The sequence below is a fragment of the Pseudophryne corroboree genome, chromosome 4 (assembly GCF_028390025.1).
Source record: "Pseudophryne corroboree isolate aPseCor3 chromosome 4, aPseCor3.hap2, whole genome shotgun sequence".
Taxonomy (NCBI): Eukaryota; Metazoa; Chordata; class Amphibia; order Anura; family Myobatrachidae; genus Pseudophryne; species Pseudophryne corroboree.
This window is the reverse complement of record NC_086447.1, coordinates 218,214,654-218,240,831: the sequence shown is the minus strand read 5'-3', so window position 1 is coordinate 218,240,831 and position 26,178 is coordinate 218,214,654. Positions and strand designations below refer to the sequence as shown.

The 26,178-nt window shown below is 45.4% G+C and overlaps 1 protein-coding gene across 1 annotated transcript in view; it reads left to right on the top strand.

The window, feature by feature from the left end:
* CUL3 (cullin 3) overlaps positions 1–26,178 on the top strand; it is a 293,465-nt gene that overhangs the window by 155,666 nt on the left and 111,621 nt on the right. The window contains exons 3-5 of the mRNA XM_063915923.1: positions 13,634–13,747; positions 16,952–17,112; positions 19,293–19,407. Of these exons, the coding sequence (XP_063771993.1) occupies positions 13,634–13,747; positions 16,952–17,112; positions 19,293–19,407 (390 nt within the window). The remainder of the gene's footprint in view (positions 1–13,633; positions 13,748–16,951; positions 17,113–19,292; positions 19,408–26,178) is intronic.

Sequence of the window (26,178 nt, the reverse complement as noted above, 5' to 3'; positions counted from 1 at the left end):
AAGTCGACTTTACCGACGTCTCCCTCGGACAGGGAGGCAGTTTTGGAAGCCATTCACAAGCTGTATTCCCAGCAGGTGATAATCAAGGTACCCCTCCTGCAACAGGGAACGGGGTATTATTCCACACTATTGTGGTACCGAAGCCAGACGGCTCGGTGAGACCGATTCTAAAATCTTTGAACACTTACATACAGAGGTTCAAATTCAAGATTGAGTCACTCAGAGCAGTGATTGCGAACCTGGAAGAAGGGGACTACATGATGTCTCGGGACATCAAGGATGCTTACCTTCATGTCAAAATTTACCCTTCTCACCAAGGGTACCTCAGGTTTATGGTAGAGAACTGTCACTATCTGTTCAGACGCTGCCGTAGGGATGGTCCACGGCACCCCGGGTCTTTACCAAGGTAATGGCCGAAATGATGATGTTCCTTCGAAGGAAGGGAATTTTAGTTATCCCTTACTTGGACGATTCCCTGATAAGGGTAAGATCCAGGGAACAGTTGGAGGTCGGTGTAGCACTATCTCAGATAGTGTTGCGGCAGCACGATTGGATTCTCAATATTCCAAAATCGCAGCTGGTTCCGTCGACGTGTCTTCTGTTGCTAGGGATGATCCTGGACACAGTCCAGAAAAAGGTGTTTCTCCCGGAGGAGAAAGCCAGGGAGTTATCCGAGCTAGTCAGGAACCTCCTCAAACCGAGCCAAGTCTCAGTGCATCAATGCACAAGGGTTCTGGGTAAAATGGGGGCTTCCTACGAAGCAATCCCATTTGGCAGATTCCACGCAAGAACTTTCCAGTGGGACCTGCTGGACAAATGGTCCGGGTCGCATCTTCAGATGCATCAGCGGATAACCCTGTCACCAAGGACAAGGGTGTCCCTCCTGTGGTGGTTGCAGAGTGCTCATCTTCTAGAGGGCCGCAGATTCGGCATTCAGGACTGGGTCCTGGTAACCACGGATGCCAGCCTGCGAGGCTGGGGAGCAGTCACACAGGGAAGGAATATCCAGGACTTATGGTCAAGCCTGGAGACATCACTTCACATAAATATCCTGAAGCTAAGGGACATTTACAATGCTCTAAGCTTAGCAAGACCTCTGCTTCAAGGTCAGCCGGTGTTGATCCAGTCGGACAACATCACGGCAGTCACCCACGTAAACAGACAGGGTGGCACAAGAAGCAGAAGGGCAATGACAGAAGCTGCAAGGATTCTTCGCTGGGCGGAAAATCATGGGATAGCACTGTCAGCAGTATTCATTCCGGGAGTGGACAACTGGGAAGCAGACTTCCTCAGCACGACCTCCACCCGGGGAGAGTGGGGACTTCACCCAGAAGTCTTCCACAGGATTATAAACCGTTGGGAAAAACTCGACAGGTATTGCGCCAGGTCCAGGGACCCTCAGGCAATAGCTGTAGACGCTCTGGTAACACCGTGGGTGTACCAGTCAGGGTATGTGTTTCCTCCTCTGCCTCTCATACCCAAGGTACTGAGATTGATAAGATGGTGAGGAGTAAGCACTATATTTGTGGCTCCGGATTGGCCAAGAAGGACTTGGTAACCGGAACTTCAAGAGATGCTCACGGAGGATCCGTGGCCTCTACCTCTAAGAAGGGACCTGCTCCAGCAAAGACCCTGTCTGTTCCAAGACTTACCGCGGCTGCGTTTGACGGCATGGCGGTTGAACGCCGGATCCTGAAGGAAAAAGGGCATTCCGGATGAAGTCATCCCTATCCTGATCAAAGCCAGGAAGGATGTAACCGCAAAAACATTATCACCGCAATTGGCGAAAATATGTTGCGTGGTGCGAGGCCAGTAAGGCCCGACGGTGGAAATTCGACTGGGTCGATTCCTACATTTCCTGCAAACAGGAGTGTCTATGGGCCAGAAATTGGGGTCCATTAAGGTTCAAATTTCGGCCCTGTCAATTTTCTTCCAAAAAGAACTAGCTTCAGTCCCTGAAGTTCAGACGTTTGTAAAAGGGGTACTGCATATACAGCCTCCTTTTGTGCCTCCAGTGGCACTTGGGATCTCAATGTAGTTTTTTTTTTGGATTCCAAAAGTCACATTGGTTTGAACCACTTAAATCTGTGGAGTTAAAATATCTCACATGGAAAGTGGTCATGCTGTTGGCCCTGGCCTGGGCCAGGCGCGTGTCAGAATTGGCGGCTTTATCCTGTAAAAGCCCTTATCTGATTTTCCATTCGGACAGGGCGGAATTGAGGACTCGTCCTCAATTTCTCCCTAAGGTGTTTTCAGCATTTCACTTAAACCAACCTATTGTGGTGCCTGCGGCTACTAGGGACTTGGAGGATTCCAAGTTGCTGGACGTAGTCAGGGCCCTGAAAATATATGTTTCCAGGACGGCTGGAGTCAGAAAATCTGACTCGCTGTTTATCCTGTATGCACCCAACAAGCTGGGTGCTCCTGCTTCTAAGCAGACGATTGCTCGTTGGATTTGCAGTACAATTCAGCTTGCACATTCTGTGGCAGGCCTGCCACAGCCAAAATCTGTAAAAGCCCATTCCACACGGAAAGTGGGCTCATCTTGGGCGGCTGCCCGAGGGGTCTCGGCTTTACAACTTTGCAGAGCAGCTACTTGGTCAGGGGCAAACACGTTTGCTAAATTCTACAAATTTGATACCCTGGCTGAGGAGGACCTGGAGTTCTCTCATGCGGTGCTGCAGAGTCATCCGCACTCTCCCGCCCGTTTGGGAGCTTTGGTATAATCCCCATGGTCCTTTCGGAGTCCCCAGCATCCACTAGGACGTTAGAGAAAATAAGAATTTACTTACCGATAATTCTATTTCTCATAGTCCGTAGTGGATGCTGGGCGCCCATCCCAAGTGCGGATTGTCTGCATTACTTGTACATAGTTATTGTTACAAAAATCGGGTTATTGTTGTTGTGAGCCATCTTTTCAGAGGCTCCTTCTGTTATCATGCTGTTAACTGGGTTCAGATCACAAGTTGTACGGTGTGATTGGTGTGGCTGGTATGAGTCTTACCCGGGATTCAAAATCCTTCCTTATTGTGTACGCTCGTCCGGGCACAGTATCCTAACTGAGGCTTGGAGGAGGGTCATAGGGGGAGGAGCCAGTGCACACCAGCTAGTCCTAAAGCTTTTACTTTGTGCCCAGTCTCCTGCGGAGCCGCTATTCCCCATGGTCCTTTCGGAGTCCCCAGCATCCACTATGGACTATGAGAAATAGAATTATCGGTAAGTAAATTCTTATTATAAGGTTATCCCTGTATATATATATATATATATAGCGCTCTGGTGTGTGCTGGCAAACTCTCCCTCTGTCTCCCCAAAGGGCTAGTGGGGTCCTGTCCTCTATCAGAGCATTCCCTGTGTGTGTGCTGGGTGTCGGTACGATTGTGTCGACATGTATGAGGAGGAAAATGATGTGGAAGCAGAGCAATTGCCTGTGTTAGTGATGTCACCCCCTAGGGAGTCGACACCTGACTGGATGGTAGTAATTAAAGAATTACGTGACAATGTCAGCACTTTGCAAAAAACTGTTGACGACATGAGACAGCCGACAAATCAATTAGTGCCTGTTCAGGCGTCTCAGACACCGTCAGGGGCGCTAAAACGCCCGTTACCTCAGATGGTCGACACAGACCCTGACACGGATACTGAATCCAGTGTCGACGGTGACGAGACAAACGTAATGTCCAGTAGGGCCACACGTTACATGATCACGGCAATGAAGGAGGCATTGCACATTTCTGACACTACAAGTACCACAAAAAAGGGTATTATGTGGGGTGTAAAAAAACTACCAGTGGTTTTTCCTGAGTCAGATGAATTAAATGAGGTGTGTGATAAAGCGTGGGTTTCCCCCGATAAAAAACTGCTGATTTCTAATAAATTATTGGCACTATACCCTTTCCCGCCAGAGGTTAGGGCACGTTGGGAAACACCCCCTAGGGTAGATAAGGCGCTCACACGCTTATCAAAACAAAGGAACCAGCTGATAGAAGGCTGGAAAATATCTTAAAAGGTATATACACACATACCGGTGTTATACTGCGACCAGCGATCGCCTCAGCCTGGATGTGCAGCGCTGGAGTGGCTTGGTCGGATTCCCTGACTGAAAATATTGATACCCTGGATAGGGACAGTATATTGTTAACTATAGAGCATTTAAAAGATGCATTACTATATATGCGAGATGCACAGAGGGATATTTGCACCCTGGCATCTAGAGTAAGTGCGATGTCCATTTCTGCCAGAAGAACGTTATGGACGCGACAGTGGTCAGGTGATGCAGATTCCAAACGACATATGGAAGTATTGCCGTATAAAGGGGAGGAGTTATTTGGGGTCGGTCTATCGGACCTGGTGGCCACAGCAACGGCTGGAAAATCCACCTTTTTACCCCAGGTCACCTCTCAGCAGAAAAAGACACCGTCTTTTCAAACCCAGTCCTTTCGTCCCTATAAGGGCAAGAGGGACGGGCACGGTGGGGGGCCGTCTCAATAATTTCAGCGCGCAGTGGGCTCACTCGCAAGTGGACCCCTGGATCCTGCAGGTAGTATCACAGGGGTACAAATTGGAATTCGAGACGTCTCCCCCTCGCCGGTTCCTGAAGTCTGCTCTACCAACGTCTCCCTCCGACAGGGAGGCAGTATTGGAAGCTATTCACAAGCTGTATTCCCAGCAGGTGATAATCAAGGTACCCCTCCTACAACAGGGAAAGGGGTATTATTCCACGCTGTTTGTGGTACCGAAGCCGGACGGCTCGGTGAGACCAATTTTAAATCTAAAATCTTTGAACACTTACATAAAAAGGTTCAAATTCAAGATGGAGTCACTCAGAGCAGTGATAGCGAACCTGGAAGAAGGGGACTATATGGTATCTCTAGACATCAAGGATGCTTATCTCCATGTCCCAATCTACCCTTCTCACCAAGGGTACCTCAGGTTTGTGATACAAAACTGTCATTATCAGTTTCAGACGCTGCCGTTTGGATTGTCCACGGCACTACGGGTCTTTACCAAGGTAATGGCCGAAATGATGATTCTTCTTCGAAGAAAAGGCGTATTAATTATCCCTTACTTGGACGATCTCCTGATAAGGGCAAGGTCCAGGGAACAGTTAGAGGTCGGAGTAGCACTATCTCAGGTAGTGCTACGTCAGCACGGGTGGATTCTAAATATCCCAAAATCACAGCTGATTCCAACAACACGTCTACTATTCCTAGGGATGATTCTGGACACAGTCCAGAAAAAGGTGTTTCTCCCGGAGGAGAAGGCCAGGGAGTTATCCGAGCTAGTCAGGAACCTCCTAAAACCAGGACAAGTGTCAGTGCACGAGAGTCCTGGGAAAAATGGTGGCTTCTTACGAAGCGATTCCATTCGGAAGATTCCATGCAAGAACTTTTCAGTGGGATCTGCTGGACAAATGGTCCGGATCGCATCTTCAGATGCATCAGCGGATAACCCTATCTCCAAGGACAAGGGTATCTCTCCTGTGGTGGTTACAGAAGGCTCATCTTCTAGAGGGCCGCAGATTCGGCATTCAGGATTGGATGCTGGTAACCACGGATGCCAGCCTGAGAGGCTGGGGAGCAGTCACACAGGGAAGAAATTTCCAGGGCTTGTGGTCAAGCATGGAAACGTCTCTTCACATAAATATCCTAGAGCTAAGGGCCATTTACAATGCCCTAAGTCAAGCAAGGCCTCTGCTTCAGGGTCAACTGGTATTGATCCAGTCGGACAACATCACGGCTGTCGCCCACGTAAACAGACAGGGCGGCACAAGAAGCAGGAGGGCAATGGCAAAGCTGCAAGGATTCTCCGCTGGGCGGAAAATCATGTGATAGCACTGTCAGCAGTGTTCATTCCGGGAGTGGACAACTGGGAAGCAGACTTCCTTAGCAGACACGACCTCCACCCGGGGGAGTGGGGACTTCATCCAGAAGTCTTCCAAGTGATTGTAAACCGTTGGGAAAAACCAAAGGTGGACATGATGGCGTCCCGTCTCAACAAGAAACTGGACAGATATTGCGCCAGGTCAAGGGACCCTCAGGCAATAGCGGTGGACACTCTGGTAACTCCATGGGTGTTCCAGTCGGTATATGTGTTCCCTCCTCTTCCTCTCATACCAAAAGTACTGAGAATCATAAGAAGGAGAGGAGTAAGAACGATACTCGTGGCTCCGGATTGGCCAAGAAGAACTTAGTACCCGGAGCTGCAAGAGATGCTCACGGAGGACCCGTGGCCTCTACCTCTAAGGAAGGACCTGCTCCAGCAGGGACCTTGTCTGTTCCAAGACTTACCGCGGCTGCGTTTGACGGCATGGCAGTTGAACGCCGGATCCTGAAGGAAAAAGGCATTCCAGATGAAGTCATCCCTACCCTGATCAAGGCCAGGAAGGATGTAACTGCAAAACATTATCATCGCATTTGGCGAAAATATGTTGCGTGGTGTGAGGCCAAGAAGGCCCCTACAGAGGAATTTCAACTGGGTCGTTTCCTACATTTCCTGCAAGCAGGATTGTCTATGGGCCTAAAATTAGGATCCATTAAGGTTCAAATTTCGGCCCTGTCGATCTTCTTCCAGAAAGAACTGGCTTCAGTGCCTGAAGTTCAGACGTTTGTCAAAGGGGTACTGCATATACAGCCTCCTTTTGTGCCTCCAGTGGCACCTTGGGATCTCAATGTAGTTTTAGGGTTCCTAAAATCACATTGGTTTGAACCACTTGCCACAGTGGATTTGAAATATCTCACATGGAAAGTGGTAATGCTGTTGGCCCTGGCTTCAGCCAGGCGTGTATCAGAATTGGCGGCTTTATCCTATAAAAGCCCTTACCTGATATTTCATTCGGATAGGGCGGAATTGAGGACTCGTCCTCAATTTCTCCCTAAGGTGGTTTCAGCGTTTCACATGAATCAACCTATTGTGGTACCTGTGGCTACTGGGGACTTGGAGGACTCCAAGTTGCTGGACGTAGTCAGGGCCCTGAAAATATGTTTCCAGGACGGCTGGAGTCAGAGAATCTGACTCGCTGTTTATACTGTATGCACCCAACAAGCTGGGTGCTCCTGCTTCTAAGCAGACGATTGCTCGTTGGATTTGTAGTACAATTCAACTTGCACATTCTGTGGCAGGCCTGCCACAGCCAAAATCTGTAAAAGCCCATTCCACACGGAAGGTGGGCTCATCTTGGGCGGCTGCCCGTGGGGTCTCGGCTTTACAACTTTGCCGAGCAGCTACTTGGTCAGGGGCAAACACGTTTGCTAAATTCTACAAATTTGATACCCTGGCTGAGGAGGACCTGGAGTTCTCTCATTCGGTGCTGCAGAGTCATCCGCACTCTCCCGCCCGTTTGGGAGCTTTGGTATAATCCCCATGGTCCTTACGGAGTTCCCAGCATCCACTAGGACGTCAGAGAAAATAAGAATTTACTTACCGATAATTCTATTTCTCATAGTCCGTAGTGGATGCTGGGCGCCCATCCCAAGTGCGGATTGTCTGCAATACTTGTATATAGTTATTGTTACAAACAAATCGGGTTGTTTATTGTTGGAAGCCATCTTTTCAGAGGCTCCTACGGTTATCATACTGTTAACTGGGTTCAGATCACGAGTTGTACGGTGTGATTGGTGTGGCTGGTATGAGTCTTACCCGGGATTCATGATCCTTCCTTATTATGTACGCTCGTCCGGGCACAGTATCTTAACTGAGGCTTGGAGGAGGGTCATAGGGGGAGGAGCCAGTGCACACCAGCTAGTCTAAAGCTTTTACTTTTTGTGCCCAGTCTCCTGCGGAGCCGCTATTCCCCATGGTCCTTACGGAGTTCCCAGCATCCACTACGGACTATGAGAAATAGAATTATCGGTAAGTAAATTCTTATTTTTTCCCACAGGCACAAGCCTAAAACATTTAGCTCTCTCCTACATCATACTTTTAGCAGCATACAATATTATTGTGCAATGTAAGGAAAGGAGCATTTGTACACTGGGCACAGAATATGCTCTCTGACAAAGTGTGCAGTTGTGTTCCAAACAGGCTTAAGGCCGAATTCAGTTAGCCGCAAAATCGCCATAAATTACCGTGATAGCCTTTTTTGCCACAAAAATGGGATTTGCACGGGTATGTATGCTCCTGCAATTTGCCTATTCAATTGCAAAGTCACAAATTGTTGGTGAAAGTGAAAAAATGGTTCAATTTGCCAGTACCCCCCTAAAAAAAAAAAGCTAAACTAACATTGGATAATAGTTTAAATGTTTATTATTGAGTATAATAAAAGTATTTCTGGTACTTAAATTGTGTCAAAATATAATAATTTTTTTTTTTTTTTTTTTTTTTAAATGATAGAACAATTTAGTGAAGAAAAAAAAAAAAAGAAAAGTGCTAAAATTAAATTCAGGATACATAAAAATGGGTTTAAGTATATATTTGCACAAATTGAAAAAAAAAAAGTGGATTACTCCCACCTGCAACTCTAAAAACACTTGTCCCCACTCATAAAGCACCCCAATATACCTGTTCCATACTATGTACCCCAATTTCCATGATTTTTTTTTTTCACAAAAAAAAATTACGTCATTATTGGCCTATTAAAAATAATTCAATTTTTAAGTGCTTAAAAAGTCATTCGGGGGGAGGTGTCCCAAGGATTCATAACCAAATCCCAACATTTTTAACTTAACCTTAGGGGAAAATCCCTATTTTATCACCTGCTTAGTTGGTGAATTGAAATTTGCTGTAAAGTTACTGCAACTCCGTCTTTCTCTGACAACTGAATAGGCGTTTTTCGTGAATTTACCGTGATTCGCAATTATTATTATTTTTTTGGCTAATTGATTTCCACCCTGAGGAGGGAATTCAATTAGATTTAGCAAGCTAATTGATCTCAAGAGGCTATACAGTTACCCCCTGCCAGCAGACCTTATCTGTAAGATAGATAGCCAGATTACATATGTTTTACTGGCAGACGGGATGCCGGCAGCGGTGCGAGCTCTAAGAGCCCCGCTGTGGGCTTGCTGCACTCGCCACCGTATGTTTTCCCACTCTATGGGTGTTGTGAGCACCCATAGAGTGGGAATCCTTAGCGCAGGGTTTCTGGCATTTTAAATGCAACCCAGATAGACAGTGCACCTGAAAAACTACTGCTGGTACCAAAATATTTCATTGTGATAATCTGAACCCCTTCACTGGCTCCTTTTAAAATGTTCTGCTGCTTCCTAGAGTGAATGGACTGGTTCCAGATTACAACAATATTTGTCCACCACTGCTTGAGTGGACATTTGTACTTACACTGTGCCTTACCCAAATATATTTATTTCTTAGTGTGACAGCCACATTAAGGGACATTTATAAAGCCGGTCAGATCATTAATTTCTTTTCTCTGCAGCAGGTTACATTGGTTTCCACAGGGAAACATCAGGGTGTAGAGTGGATCTTGATCCAGAGGCACCAACAGGTTACACCTTTAGGCTGTCCCAGAATGCATTGAGGCCTCTTCTATAACACAGCCTCCAGACACTGTGAGCTCAGTTTCAGTTTGTGCCCCCTGTTTGGGGAAGACCTAAATAAAATTGTCTGAATTGGCGGCTGTTAAGACTGTCTTTCTCCCAAATACTAATCCTTCTGCACAGAAGGCTAAAGGGGGTGGTCTTCTGTTTGCCGGCGGTCGGGCTCCCGGCGCTCAGTATACCGGCGCCGGGAGCTCGACCGCCGGCATACCGACACTTATTTTCCCTCGTGGGGGTCCACGACCCCCATAGAGGGAGAATAAAATAGTGTGGCGCAGCGAGCCCGCAAGGGGCTCATTTGCGCTCACCAAGCTGTCGGTAAGCCGGCGGTCGGGCTCCCGGCGCCGGGATGCTGGTCGCCGGGAGCCCGACCGCCGGCCAGCCGTAGTGAACCCGGCTAAAGGTACCACTTCACTTCTCATTCCTTTCGGCCTGAAGGGAAAGCAAAAGGTTAGGCATACCCGAGACAATCTATTGTTCCCAAAACTACTAAGTCCAAGGCAAAGCAGTCCTGGGCGGCCTGTCAGCCTGCTTCTAAACAAGATAAGCCTGCCGCATGATGGCGGACCTTCCCCTGGGGGACCACAGGGTGGGAGGCCGACTTCTGCAGTTCACCCAGGTCTGGTTAAAGACCACTTCAGACGCATGGGTGCAGGAAGTTCTCTCTCACGGGTACACATCTTCAAGATACGTCCCCCTCGCCAGTTTTGGACCCTGGTTATCCCTTCGGATCCGTTAAAGGCATAAGCTCTACAAAAGGTTGTGGGTTTCCTCCTGAATACATGAGTGGTAGTGCCGGTTCCTCTGGCCCAGGGAGGCAGATGTTACTACTCGCCCCTGTTTCTGGTTTCAAAACCTAATGGGTCTTTTCGGCCTATACTCAATCTCAAATCACTGAACAAGTTTGTGGAAGTGTCCAAGTTCCGTATGGAAAATCTGTGCTCAATTGTACTGGCTATGGAACCCGGAGACTATATGGTGTTCTTGGATATACAGGATGCGTACCTGCATATACCTATTGCCATGTCACATCAGCAGTATCTGCGGTTTGCTATTGGCACCTTCCACTATCAGTTCCAGGCTCTACCATTTGGACCGGATCTTCACCAAGGTCATGGCCGTAATGAGAATCCATCTCCGTCGCCAGGGAGTCAGGATCCTGCCGTATCTGGACAACTTGCTGATTCTGGTAAACTCCCATGATGTCCTCCTCCGTCATCTGCAACTGACTGCAAGCTGCCTACAAGTGGCTCATCAATTGGAAGAAATCCTTGCTGGTCCCAGCCCAGAGCATGGTACACCTAGGGGCTCTCCTGGACACACACAGTCAGACTGTTTCTGTCTCCAGAAAAGTCCTGAGACTTCAAGACAGGATAAGATGCTTCCTTTGTCGCCCAAGAGTGTCGATACACTCAGCGATGCAAGTACTTGGCCTGATGGTGTCGGCATTCAACATGGTAGAGTACGCTTAATTTAATTCTCTCCCTCTGCAGAAGTTAATACTTTCCAAGTGGGACGGCCTACCTCATTGGATCAGATCTCACATGATCACTTTGACTCTGGAGGTTTGTCTTTCGCTGACCTGGTGGCTACAGGACCAGCAGTTGAGCAAGGGCCATCCCTTCTGGATCCCCGACTGGGTCCTGCTGACGACGGATGCCAGTCTGAGGGGATGGGGTGCGGTTTTGGAGGAACACACTTTTCAGGGTCGCTGGACGAAGGAGGAGTCACTTCTCCCAATAAACATTCTGGAGTTGCGGCCGGTGTTTAATGCATTGACTCTTGCCCTGTCTCTGGTACAGAACAGGCTGGTCCAAGTACGGTCAGACAATGCCACTACGGTGGCATACATAAACCATGAAGGCAGCACTCTAAGCCGCATGGCTATGATGGAAGTGTTGGGCGGAACGCCACCTGCCAGCAATATCGCCAGTGTTCATTCAGGGCTTCCTAACCTGGGAAGCGGACTCCCTCAGTCGCCAGGATGTGCACGCCGGAGAGTGGAGTCTTCATCTAGAAGTCTTTCAACTCCTAGTGGACAAGTGGGGCCTACCAGACGTAGACCTGATGGTGTCTCGACACAATAATAAAGTTCCAGTCTTCGGCTCAAGGACCAGGGATCCTCAAGCAGCATTCGTGGACTCTGTCAATTCCATGGAACTTTCGGCTTCCCTACTTTTTCCCTCCAGTGTCACTCCTGCCCAGGGTCCTTCGGAAGTACAAACAAGGAGGATTTCTACTTCTAGTCGCTCCAGCGTGGCTCAGACGGCATTGGTTCTCAGACCTGCAGGGTCTATCGACAGAGCGTTCTCTTCTACTTCCTCAGTGCCCAGACCACCTCGTACAGTGCCCTTGTCTTTATCCATACCTGGCCAGGCTGGCTTTGACGGCATTGCTCTAGAAGCATCACTCCTGAGAGCCAAAAGATTCTCTGAGGCGGTCATCCAAACTATGTTAAAAGCCTGTAAACCGGCTTCAGCTTGGATTTATTACAGGGTCTGGAATTCTTACTTCACCTGGTATACTGATAAGAATTTTATGATGCATACAGATTAAGAATTTCCGGGATTCTGGCATTTCTGCAAAGAGGCCTTCATCTGGCCTCCCTCAAGGTTCACATATATATGCCTTGTAGGTATGGTTTCGGAGAAAGATTGCATCTATACCGGACGTTCATACATTCACTCAGGGTGTTTTTTACGGATTCAGCCTCCCTATGTCCCTCCTGTGGCTCCATGGGATCTGGCTGTTGTACTGAATTCCCTGCAAGAGTCTCCATTTGAACCTCTTGAGACGGTGAACCTTAAATGGCTCACGGCCAAGGTCTTGTTTTTACTGGCTATTGCCTCTGCTAGAAGGGTGTCGGACCTAGGCGCATTGTCCTGTCGTCCACCCTTTCTAATATTTCATCATGACCGGGCAGTTCTTAGAACTCGCCCAGGTTATTTACCGAAGGTGGTGTTATCTTTTCACCTTAACCTAGAGATTGTGGTTCCGGCCTTTCTCTTCTGGTTTGTCCTCCAAAGAGTGCTCTTTGGATGTGTTATGGACTCTCCGTATATATGTGGAGAGGACTGCCTCTATCAGGAGGTCGGACTCCCTTTTTGTCTTGTTTGGTTGTCACAAAAGTGGCTAGCCTGCAAAAAAGCAAACCTTGGCCAGATGGATTAGAATGGTGATTACACAAGCTTATGCGCAGGCTGGTCTCCCAGCTCCTGCTGCTATTAATACCCATTCTACTCTGTCTGTTTGACCTTCTTGGTCAGCTCACCGTGGCGTGTCTGCAGAACAATTGCGCAAGGTGGCTATGTGGTCCTCTGTGAACACGTTTATTAGGTTCTATGCCTTTGATACTCTCACTTCCCGGGATGCTTCCTTTGCACGCTGGGTTCTTATACCCATTAAGGCGCGTCCCCTCCCTTGAGTAACCGCTTTAGGGTATCCCGATGTTTCCCTGTGGAACACAATGTACCCTACTGCAGAAAAGGAGAGTTGTGGTAGGCATACCATTGTTAACTTTTTTTTTTTTTCCTTTTTCCTATTTGGTGCTTTTATATTCAGTAGTTTTGTAACATGTGGTGCATTCTATAAACATTTCCAGTGATGTGTTATACACTACCTGTTATAAGGGGATGTAGTTACATTACTGGCAGTCGGGATCCCGGTGGTCAGGAAACAGACGCCGGAATCTCGATTACTGACAATGCCACCAGAGGCTACCGGTGGCTATTCCCACTCGTGGGTGTCCACAACACCCATAGAGTGGGAATAGAACCTGTGGCAAGCCACTGAGCCCGCAAGGGGCTTAGTTGTGCTCGCCCCCCTGCCAGCATTCTAGGGACTGGGTTCCCGGCGTCGTTATGCTAACCGCCAGCATCCCATGCCTATTGCATTATAAGAAATAGGTAGCATTTTTTGGGTCAAGACTCTTGATACAGATTATGTAGGTGTTTTCGTTGTGATAGCGCAGGGTTTATTTGTTATATAGTTATCCTGTTTCGGCACAAGCCAGTTATTTTTTTGTTCTGTAATTTTTATGTACTATGCCTGCACTTCAGTGATTACTGGTCAGATGTCCTGCCCATTGTCTGAACACATTTTCTTAATTATATTTTTCTTTGTTTTTTTTTTTTTCTCTTTTGTAGGTTCGAGAAGATGTATTAAATTCTTTAAATAACAACTTCCTTCAAACACTTAATCAAGCCTGGAATGACCACCAGACTGCGATGGTAATGATTAGAGACATACTCATGTACATGGTGAGTGTTTCAAAACATGAATAATTGTGTGCTTCTGATATAACAGCCATGTCTATATACGGAATAATACACAAGGTACTGTATATGTGTAGAGTTATGATGCATTGCCTATTGCAGTGAGTCTTAAACTCTGTCCTCCTGACCCCACATAGTTCACGTTTTCCAGGTCACCCAGCAGGTGCACAGGTGTATTCATAACTCACTGATACAGTTTAAAAGATCCAGAGGTGTCATGTCGAACTTTTTCCTATGTTGACCATGACCATCTCGACCAATAGTGGTCGATCTAATCCATGTTGATTTACCATCCAGATACTGTTCTTACTAGGTAGAACTGTGGGCAGGGAGCTAGCCGGCAAAGGGGGTTTTCTGTGTGTGCTGTAGGTGCACGCCTACCCTGGCAGTGAGCTTGGTCTCCCGACACACCCCGTGTGTCACTCTTGGGGGCATGCCCAGTACTTACAGACATTCTGGGCGGCCCTAAAATTCTCCCCTCACTTGAATATCTGTGAAGCTCTCCCCTCACTGTGAAACCTCTGAGCGCTACACTGCAGTTTTCCCACCACCAGGACACTGCAGTCTGTGGTTGGTGACTGAAGAGGGCAGGCTGCTTCAGTAGGGTACTGCCATAAAGGCACAATAAATTTTGCCATCTAAAATCTGGTAGGGAGCGGCGCCCCACTAAAACAGCCTAGTGAAAACACTAGGCATTTCCAAGATCTGTGAACAGAATAGCACTCTTGGGTCTCTTGTACCAAGCATTTCCAGGAACGTATATTACCCCATATATCAAATTACCCCAATTTAACTTTCATTTCAGTATGATTTGCTCCCAACAGTTGTAATCCCAACGGGGGGAGGTAAGAGTGTTACCCCTCTCTCCCCTAACCTTGACCCTCCCTTCCTGCAGCCTAACCCTAACCTCCCCTGTTAGTGCATAACCCTATCCTATCCCCAAACCTAACGCGCCCCAACCCAACAGTCTAATCTTAACCCTCCCAGGGAGCACCTAAACCTAGCCTCTCTGACCCTAAGCCGGCCGCTATACTACGTCGGAATGTAGGGATTCTGGATTGTGTCTCCTGATCCTGACGCAATTCCGGTGTATGCTCTGACGGATGTTGGCATTCCGACTGTCAGGATCCCAACAGCCGGCATCTTGACAGCATCCCGTTTGTTACTATTTTTATGTCAATATCAGCTCTACAGATATCTGGACTGATGTTGTAGGTAAAATATCCATCTAAACCAGGGGTGTCAAACTCTCAGCCCTGTAACTGTTGTGGGCCTACAATTTCAGCTTCCTTACATATCGGGAAGTAAGAGAATTAGTGATGAGTCAATCAGTGAGTGAGGGCTTTTCGCATTTGTGTGTGTGTGTATGTATGTATGTATGTGTATGTATATGTATATATATATATATATATATATATATATATATATATATATATATATATATATATATATATATATATATATATTATATTGATAAGCGCCGAATCCTACATCCCAGCATGCCCTGCCACAAATTTTGTATTTGGGGGTGCTGCAACAGTGGCAGGGCATGCTGGGATGTATAGTTCCACAACAGCTGGAGGGCAGTGAATTTGAAACCCCTGATCTAAACAATATCTAGTAAAACTATTACTCTTGCCTCTGTGACTCCCAGTAGCATAATATCTGCAAATCTGGGCTATCACGGGAAATAACATTGCTAGAGTCCTTCTAGAGCAGGAGATTGAGATCCATATGTAAGGGTATGAGTTCCTGAAATGTAGCCCGCATTTCTTCCTTTTGTATTTGTTAAAGGATTGAGTACACACAGTGCCTCTTATGGGATACATTTAAAGTGCTTTTATTTACAAAAAAAAAAAAAGGGACATCAACTAATACAGGTTGAGTATCCCTTATCCAAAATGCTTGGGACTAAAGTATTTTGGGTATCGTTTTTTTCCGTATTTTGGAATAATTGCATACCATAAGGAGATATCATGGCGATGGGAACTAAGTCTAAACACAGCGTGCATTTATGTTTCATATACACCCTATACACACTTCCTGGGGGTAATTTTAGGCAATATTTTTAACAACTTTGTGCATTAAACAATGTGTGGGTACATTCACACAATTCATTTGTTTCATATACACCTTATACACAGCCTGAAGGTCATTTAATACAATATTTTTAATAACTTTGTGTATTAAACAAAGTTTGTGTACAGTGAGACATAAGAAAATAAAGGTTTCACTATCTCACTCTCACTCAAAAAATTCTGTGTTTCTGAATATTCCGTATTTCAGAATATCTGGATAAGGGATACTCCAACCTGTACATGACTGGTGAGATTAGCCCAATTTTTATCGAATTATTGATGATCTTAACCCAACATCATAACCTTGGCATTCCATGGTGTAAATGAGCACCTGTGTTTTTGCAATGTCACGTTTTGACTTGGGGGCAGGCATGTGGCAGATTCTGATGACCATTGATGGGGCCTGTGTGGTGGTGGTGATGGCATGTGATGAGGTTGAAGGACAATATGATACATGATTATTTATACAAGTGTTGATATACAGGGTTTTGGTTGTGGACGATGGTCTGACTCCTAAACGCTTAAGCTGGTTCTTAGATTTTTATAAAAATTTGAAGTCCAGAATTACAGGCCATTGTGTGTAAGCACTTACATGATCACCAGTGTATTTTATATTCTTAGCCTGTAGGCTTTGAAAGGTATGGTGTATTTGTTTTTGTTTTTTTAATGTAATATTTATTATACCTACGATTTTTAAAGCATGTTTCTGCCATAACAAGTGATGCTGAATGTTTCTCCATGTGATGACTTTGGTGTAATAGATGCTTGATAACAGCAGCTGCTGGAAGCATTCCTCCTCCGTACCTGAGGGAATTTTTCCAGCAATATTAACCCTAGCTTCAGTAGTGTGTGGGTATTAGGGGATAGCTCCACTGGGGCAGGAAAGTGTAGATGTAAATGACTAAAGCACAGAGTAATCTACAGTATAATAAAGCACTGAGTTAGCTACAGTATAAGTGTTATAAAAAAAATGTAATAAATGACAAATTTAGCTTAACAGTTTGTTTTGTGTTTTTTTTTTTTTTTTTTTTAATATACTTATTGGTTATGTCTTTACATGAAAAGAAGATGTATCCGAGTTCCTCTAATCATTCTCAATGTTTGTTTCCAGGATAGAGTCTATGTACAACAAAACAATGTTGAAAATGTTTATAATCTGGGCTTGATAATATTCCGTGATCAAGTTGTTCGCTATGGTTGCATAAGAGACCACCTGCGGCAGACCTTGCTCGACATGATTGCAAGAGAGCGAAAAGGAGAGGTTGTGGACAGGTGAGAGCATGTTTTCTTTACTAAGTTACTTATTTGATTTAAGTAGGTTTCACAAGTTTTAGTCATTACCTAATAAAAATAAATCCAATGGTTTTCTCTAGTCCTTGCCTCCTTCTGTAGTAATATTTATATATGTAATACCCCTTTCAGACTGACAGAGCCGGGTCACACCCGGCAATGTGTTCTGGGACGCATCCTGGGATTGACCCCTTTCAGACTGCACTTAGACATGGGATCGACCCGGGACAGCCCCATTCACACTGATCCTGGTAAATCCCTGCAAATGCATATGTATGTCATTAGAAATGGACATTTTTCTGGCCAGCCCCATTCTTTTTACGGTTGTTTTCATGTACCTTCAAGAACTGCTTCTTTAGGATCTTCATTTTATTTACAACTTGCTGTTGTGTACGTATAATGCCTATTGCATTAAGCAGCTTTGCAATATTTTTATAAATGACTGCATCCTTCACTGTGCCTGTGATCTGTTTTTTAATCTCCTCACCCCTTATGCTGAGCAGCTTTCACCTCCTGATCTGTCCAGGTCGCCATGACTGTCTCCTCCGCTTCCTGGATGCTTCCCCGGGCTCTGGATGATGACATTATCTCTTCTGAGCCCGGGGAAGCTCCAATGAGAGGCCTTTTAACAGTCCCGGGTACTGAATACCGGGTAGGGTCCATTCACACTACACTGCATTCCGGGACAATCCCTGATTCAACCCTGATCTAGACCTGGGATGAAATCCCAGGACGCTCGTCCCGGGATATTGTTCCTGTACCTTTTCACACTGAGCAATTTCCCAGGTTGATGCGCGTTCATGTGCAATAACCCGGGAAATTTTTTGTCAGTCTGAAAGGGGTATAATTTGATCTATTTCCATGTCTCATGCACTGTCCTTTCCCAAATACAATCGTATACAATTATCATTGAACTGTGTTCAGATAAATCCACTGCAATCTATAGGCTTTGCATACTGACCCCAGTTGTATCATGGCCAGTAATATTGTGCATGAGGTCGACTTGATTCTTCTATCTGTCCCTGTTACCTCTTACACTTCTTTCCAAACTAATCTCACACTGTCCCAGCAAGCTCTTCCTGGACAAATCCGAAATAATGTGGGGGAAGGGAAACTACCTGGCAGTTTAGGGTAGGACACCAGGAAAAGCTTCACATTGGATGGTGTTACATTTCATGCAGACATTATAAACCCCAACCTCCTTACGTGAAGCAGTCAATATACCATACAGTCATTATTCTGTAATGTTAAGCTCTGTGTACCCTGTATTGTTCCAATGTCTGCTGTATGTACGATGCTGCAAAACACTTGTGGCGCCCTATTATTAAAATGTAGTAGTACCGGCTGTTTGGATCTTTACTGCCCACTGTAAGTTTATTCACTAAGCTTCCTGGTTTGTGCGTACAATTCTTATTCTGTACATGAAAAAGTAAATATAGATGAGATTCTTTATGGCGTAGACTAGCTTACTTGGCCAAAGGTCCACCATTATTTCTACTGTTTGTATACCTTTTTCTTTCCACAGTTTTTTGGGGGGTTATCTGTAATGGACCTGTAAGGTTAAACACTTCAGATGTTTGCCTAAACTTTCTGGCTCCTGTGTTTATAATAGCATCCACCCTGGATAATGTTTCTTGTATTGTTGTGGTTACAGTTGTATATAGTAATCACTGCTTGATTAATGGATTCAGAACGTCTTTCTGTGTGTATGCGAATAGTGAGTTGAAGGATTATTACCCTTACTCGAATAAGAAATCTGTATTGCTCCATGTTACAAGGATTTAGTGAGAAACGTTGGGATCTCACCTCTAGTAGAGTCGTATATTTGGTTAGACAGCCAAGTAGTGTACCAGTGCATGCTCGGCTGACCAGTTTGAAAAGTGTATTCCTCTTCCGTTAGTCTTTCCATTAGTCTTTAGTGCAGGAGGTCTGGGTAATTATACTTTGATTTTGGAGGTTTTAAAACATAGGTGGTGATTGTTTGGGTCACTGAATAATTAATTTTATTGTACAGTTCCATGGTACTAAGGAGTTTCAGCTGATGAGACTGCTGTAAAATATCAAGGGTTTCTCTATTAACTAATATCAGTCATTTTCAGTATATCACTGTATTTTAGATGTAAATGCTAATTTTACTCTTTTGCTTGTGTAAACTGTAACAGAGGTGCAATAAGAAATGCCTGTCAGATGCTTATGATCCTTGGTCTGGAAGGAAGATCAGTGTATGAAGAAGACTTTGAGGCACCATTTTTGGAAATGTCTGCAGAGTTCTTCCAGGTATGGATAATGTCAGCAGGGCTCACCGTGTACATATGTTTTCAAGCTACAGCTGATACAGAATGTAGAAGCCTTGTCAATTGGGTAGTCTCTCCACACACACTAGTGCATTTATATGACTGGATTATGGTACTTTCAAAGACAAAAAATCCATTTGAAAATTGATTTTAGAGAGGGAATTTATGTATGCCCAAATATTTAATTTGTAGAACTAAGATGACTAGAGCTGCAACAGCTGTCTGACCTTTATTAGTTGCTCCTGAAACAAACCGGGATCCGGTCTGAAGATCGACAGTGTCTAGGTCGACAATGTTTAGGTCGACCACTATAGGTCGACAGTCACTAGGTCGACATGGATGGAAGGTCGACATGGTTTCTAGGTCGACATGTGCTAGGTTGACAGGTCTAAAGGTCGACATGAGTTTTTCACCTTTTTGGGGGGGGGGGGGGGGATTTTTTTCATACTTAACGATCCACGTGGACTACAATTGGAACGGTAAAGTGTGCCGAGCGAAGCGGTAGCGGAGCGAAGGCACCATGCCCGAAGCATGGCGAGCGAAGCGAGCCATGCGAGGGGACGCGGTGCACTAATTTGGGATCCCGGTCACTAAACGAAGAAAACGACACCAAAAATAAAATAAAAAAATCCTCATGTCGACCTTTAGACCTAGCACATGTCGACCTAGAAACCCTGTCGACCTTCCATCCATGTCGACCTAGTGACTGTCGACCTATAGTGGTTGACCTAAACATTGTCGACCTAGACACTGTCGATAAAACGAACCACACCCAAACAAACCGCAAGTCGAGAACCCCAAACCAAATTGCTAGAAAACATAAATGTTAACATTAGGTTAATATTCAATATATTGGGGGTTATCCTATTAGCCCCTGGTAAAACATTGGGTGCGAAAAACGTATGTTTTTCGCTATTTTACCCGATGTTTCACCGATTATTTTCTTTTTTTAATAGGCTGTACAGATTGATCGCCTGTAAAAAAAAAAACAAAAAAAACCCATTTCTTATGAAAACACAGGTTCAGTGTGTGTTTTCGGTAGAAACAGCCCCATTTTCGCATCTGTCTCTAGGGATTTTGTTTCGCCCGGAAGCTGCTAGTCGGTGTGGTGACCCCCGGCGGGATAACTGGGGAAGCGCAGTGACTGCATCCCCCCTCTCCCCAGGCCCTGGCAGCGGTCACATGACTGGGGAGCGCCCATGTGACCGGGGAAGCCGGAGGAGCAGCGCTGCACCGGGAGCTGTCAGCAGCCGGCACCCGGTACAGCATCAGGTAACCCCTGATAAGCCACCGCTCGTGCTGGCTTATTGGGGGTGATAGGATGGCCCCTGGTGGGACAATTAGCTCCAGTAAATTACCGGGGCTAATTGGATATTCCCCATTGACTTATTTATTTATGTTTGTGAGCATGTACTGGTTTGCTTATAGGGGTATATTCAATTGATGTCGGATCCTTTCCGACGGAAAGGATCTGACATCTCAGTATTCAATTTACAGGCCGTTCCCGACCATGCCAATCCAACTTTTTTTAAAGTCTGATTGACATAGTCTGAAACGGGGCTAAGATTTGGCCGTGCTTCTGACAAATCACTTTCGATACGAGGCTATTCCGCCGATTCACATGTTTTCCGACAAGTCGGAATTGGCGACTTGATGGAAAACCGGCAGGGGGATTGAATAGGTAGGAAACTGCCATCTTTTAGACAAGACGGTAGTTCCAACTACAGTAGAATACCCCCCATAGTTGGACTGGAGGAACATAACATTACCCAGATTGCTTAGAGACCCTTTTACATTGTGTTGTGTGATTTGAGTCCTTTCATAGATTATAGCAAAACTTACCTGCTACGTCTTTATCTAGCTTCATTCAAGACTCATTAGAGTTATTCAAAAGAACTGTATACATTTAACAAATTCTATTCTGTTAAAACAATTTACAGTCCGAAGAATGTTAGCAGAATTTTGCAAGTTAAAATATTGCTATCGTTATAATTTTTGAGTGAGATAGTGAAATGTTTGTTTTCTGATGGCTCATTGTACACAAACTTTGTTTAACACAAAAAGTTATTAAAAATATTGTATTAAATGACCCTCACGCTGTGTTTATTAGGTGTATATGAAACCTATGAATTGTGTGAATGTACACACACTTTGTTTAATGCACAAAGTTATGAAAAATATTGGCTAAAATTACCTTCAGGATGTGTATAAGGTGTATATGTAACATAAATGCATTCTGTGCTTAGATTTGGGTCCCATCACCATGATATCTCATTATGCTATGCAATTATTCCAAAATAGAAATGTGTGTTTAAAGGTGGGTACACACTATTAGATATATCTGCAGATCAATTGATCTGCAGATATATCGATGTACGGATCGGGCAGTGTGCTGTGCATACGCACTGCCCGATCCATCGGGGGACTGACGTCATGAACTGGGTGGGCGGGCGCTCGCGCCCGCCCAGTTCACCTGTCAATCACCGCCGGCCACCGGAGCATGTGTACGGGCGGTCGGCCGACCGCCCCGTACACACACAGCGACGCGCCAATATATCGTTAGATATATTGGCTGTCGGCTGTGCTGCGCGGCCGACGCGATACGTCTGTGAACGACGGAGTTCACAGACGTATCGCCCGTACACACTGGCCGACGGTCCCGCGATGTATCGGCCGTTCAAGAGAACGGCCGATACATCGACCAGTGTGTACGGGCCTTAATAGTGAAACAGAGAAAGGATTTGTAAACCATAATCACATCGAAATGTAAGCAGTCCTGAAATCACAATAGATGAGCCAAGCTTTCTTGTAAATATTTTTATATAAATCAACACAATAGACAGGGTGTCACAACAAATATAGGCCATATAAATAGAGGAATAAGGAATTCTAAAAGGATACCTCACAGGATGTCACAGGGATCTGAGGCTTGGGATAAAGTACAAGTAGCAGTAACACAAAACAAAGACTACTGTAAGTGCTCACCTGGAGTCTATAGGCCGACTGTCCTTCCACTGGTATAGATCCTGAGTACGAAAGGGAGCCAGTGTATGAGTGATATGGTGTGATCATGACAAAACTGTCACAAGTGATTAAATCAACTATTGTTCAGCTAATAATATGTAAATGTGCCATGGGGTATTCCAAAAGTAGTGAATAATAGCTTTTTTTATGCAGTATTTGTACATATTTCCTCCAACACTGAATGTCAGGTGTCCCTAGCTTCTCTGTGGTTTCCAGCCAATTTATTGTAAACAGAACGAGAAGCATTGCAGTGACCATTTATAGCAATGTGTATACATTGTTGAAGGGTATCCTTGTGAACTACAAAGATCCGTTCAATTTGCCGGCTGTCAGGATCCCGACGTTCAGGATGTCAACGCCGGAATCCTGAGATACTGGCAGTCTGTATCCCGCCCGCTGGGATTACGTATGTAATCCGAACTACTTCTGCCAAGATAATAAAATAAGTATTTCACTTTCATGTCTGTAAATTATACCTTGACCGCAAAACTGAGGCTGGATTCTTTGTGCAAGGTTTCAGGACAAGAAAAGGGTATGGACGTAGTGTGCAATAATGGTCCCTAATTATGAACTGCCATCACAATAAATAGACTTTTGACTACTATGGAGACTTCCAGAATTGTCTGCTATACTCTGCAGATTTATTCATCCAGTGCACATGTACCTTTCCAATCCAGATAACATTTTGGTCTAGGTTTACAGTAAAGGGGGGTACTGACGGGAGAAATGTGTGCTGAGCGTTCTTAACACATCTCTCACCCCGCTCAGCACACATCTCTCACCCCGCTCAGCACAGCACGATGTGCTGAGCAAGGGAGGCGACCCGCTAGATTGAGCCTGCATGCAGGCTCAATCTAGCACCAGCGATAGCGATGCGTGGGGCTGCACATCCCTATCGCTGGGGGGCATACACACGGCAGATCCGTGCTCAAAATCTAAGCAATCTTGTCAGATTGCTTAGATTTTAAACAATGGTCTCTCCGTGTGTACCCCCCTTAAGTGTTGCGTTTGCCAATATTAAATTTGCGTTTTAATCTTTATGTAATCAATTCTGGTTACCATCACTTATCAGAAGCTCTATAGAGAATAATTTCATTGGAATGTGTTTCAATGACACTGTTTCTTAATGTATAACTAAGAGTTCATATATATATATATATATATATATATATATAATGTATATATATATGTATATGCAGTGTATGTGAACATAGCGGATCTGCACTGACCCTATAATTTAATATTTGTACACTTGCAAAGATTAATACATATATTTTTTAAGATTATTTTTATTTTCCTTCCTAAAATCAAATGTTGACTATAGAATTTACTTGGTAAACAGACTTTCTCTTTCATCCAATCTGGGGGAACACTGGACCATGGGATTGCAGGCTAACCGTAAGAGCTGGCACTCAGACTGGTATAACTTTAAGAGAATAGCCCCCCCGTCTGCACCCATTGTTAAGTGCTCATGGAAGCTGGGATGTTTTCATTAGGGCATAGTCTCTGGCAGCTATGAAGATCAACTTCCGTTCAGGCTTTTCTGTGCGTACCCTCCCCTTGGGGTCTGCTGTGAACGTCCCATGGTCCAGTGTCCCCCAGATTGGATGGAAGAGACTTGCCGTTAAATTCTTCTCTCGAGTACATCTGGGAGACACTGCATTCCTACCTCTACACTTTTTTGTTCATGGGTTGTTTCTTGTTGAATTTAAGTTACACTGTGGGGTTCACACTAGGTGTAGGGCTACTTGTGAAGTTATACTGAAGATCATGGGTTGCAGAGGGGAGGAGTTACTTCAAGTTATACCAGTATAAGTGCCAGCTCCTACGGTCAGCCTGCAATCCCATGGTCCAGTGTTCTCCAGATCAAGAGAAAAGGATTTAACAGGTTGTACAAAGATCCATTGTTTTCCCAAAGAAAGGTACACACAATAATAATCTTGGTTGATATCTCTTCTTATGGTACTCATTGTTCATGAACTATAGTAAGTAGTAGTGCACAGGTCATATTTTATTAGACTAGAAGCTACTTCTCAAGGTGTGCTGCAACTCTGACAATGTATACAAATGGCAGAAAATGAAGTTATGACCAAAATGCTTCATATTTCATAAACTACAGATGTATAAACGTACTCCACTCAGTACATTGGGCTTGTTCAATCCCAGCTATAACATGCTAACACAGCATCTGTGCTTTCTTTGTGTTACCAGTATTGATAGCCAACTTAGTTACTTTTTTGACAGCGGCTTATTGTCCCTCCCTGATATAGTCATTCAAATTTATTTCATGCTCTACATAGTTTTGGTTGAATATCTAGGGCTGGTCTACATAATGGATGCGTGGCCTGGTGTTGAGTCGCTGCTTGCTAGAATCTAGTGACCTGCCTATCTGCTAGCCTTGGAGCCCTGGTCCTTAGTAAATTGATGGACTACAAGTTTAGTAATAAGATTTGAGCTTTTCTTGCCATTGCCTTCTCCATGTAAATAGTGCTGCTAGGGGGGCTGCTTACCACATTTTTGGTCTGTTCTAGCATGATATAAGTTGAAACCATTAATCATTTCTCTGACGTCCTAAGTGGATGCTGGGACTCCGTAAGGACCATGGGGAATAGCGGCTCCGCAGGAGACTGGGCACAACTAAAGAAAGCTTTAGGACTACCTGGTGTGCACTGGCTCCTCCCACTATGACCCTCCTCCAGACCTCAGTTAGAATCTTGTGCCCGGCTGAGCTGGATGCACACTAGGGGCTCTCCTGAGCTCCTAGAAAGAAAGTATATTTAGGTTTTATTTTTTACAGTGAGATCTGCTGGCAACAGACTCACTGCAGCGAGGGACTAAGGGGAGAAGAAGCGAACCTACCTAACAGGTGGTAGTTTGGGCTTCTTAGGCTACTGGACACCATTAGCTCCAGAGGGATCGACCGCAGGACCCGACCTTGGTGTTCGTTCCCGGAGCCGCGCCGCCGGCCCCCTTCCAGAGCCAGAAGCAAGAAGTGTTCCGGAAAATCTGCGGCAGAAGACTTCTGTCTTCAACAAGGTAGCGCACAGCACTGCAGCTGTGCGCCATTGCTCCTCATGCACACCTCACACTCCGGTCACTGATGGGTGCAGGGGGGGGGGGGGGGGGGGCAATATAAGACACCTTGGCTGGCAAATCATCACAATATATAGTCCCAGGGCTATATATGTGATAAATTACCCCTGCCAGAATCCATAAAAAAGCGGGAGAAAAGTCAGCCGAAAAAGGGGCGGGGCTTCTCCCTCAGTACACTGGCGCCATTTTTTCTTCACAGTGAAGCTGGAAGACAGCTCCCCAGGCTCTCCCCTGTAGTTTTCAGGCTCAAAGGGTTAAAAAGAGAGGGGGGGCACTAAATTTAGGCGCAATATATGTATACAAGCAGCTATTGGGGGAAAAATCACTCAGTTATAGTGTTAATCCCTGCATTATATAGCGCTCTGGTGTGTGCTGGCATACTCTCTCTCTGTCTCCCCAAAGGACTTTGTGGGGTCCTGTCCTCAGTCAGAGCATTCCCTGTGTGTGTGCGGTGTGTCGGTACGGCTGTGTCGACATGTTGAGGAAGGTTACGTGGAGGCGGAGCAAAGGCCGATAAATGGGATGTCGCCCCCTGTGGGGCCGACACCAGAGTGGATGGATAGGTGGAAGGTATTAACCGACAATGTCAACTCCTTACATAAAAGGCTGGATGACGTAACAGCTGTGGGACAGCCGG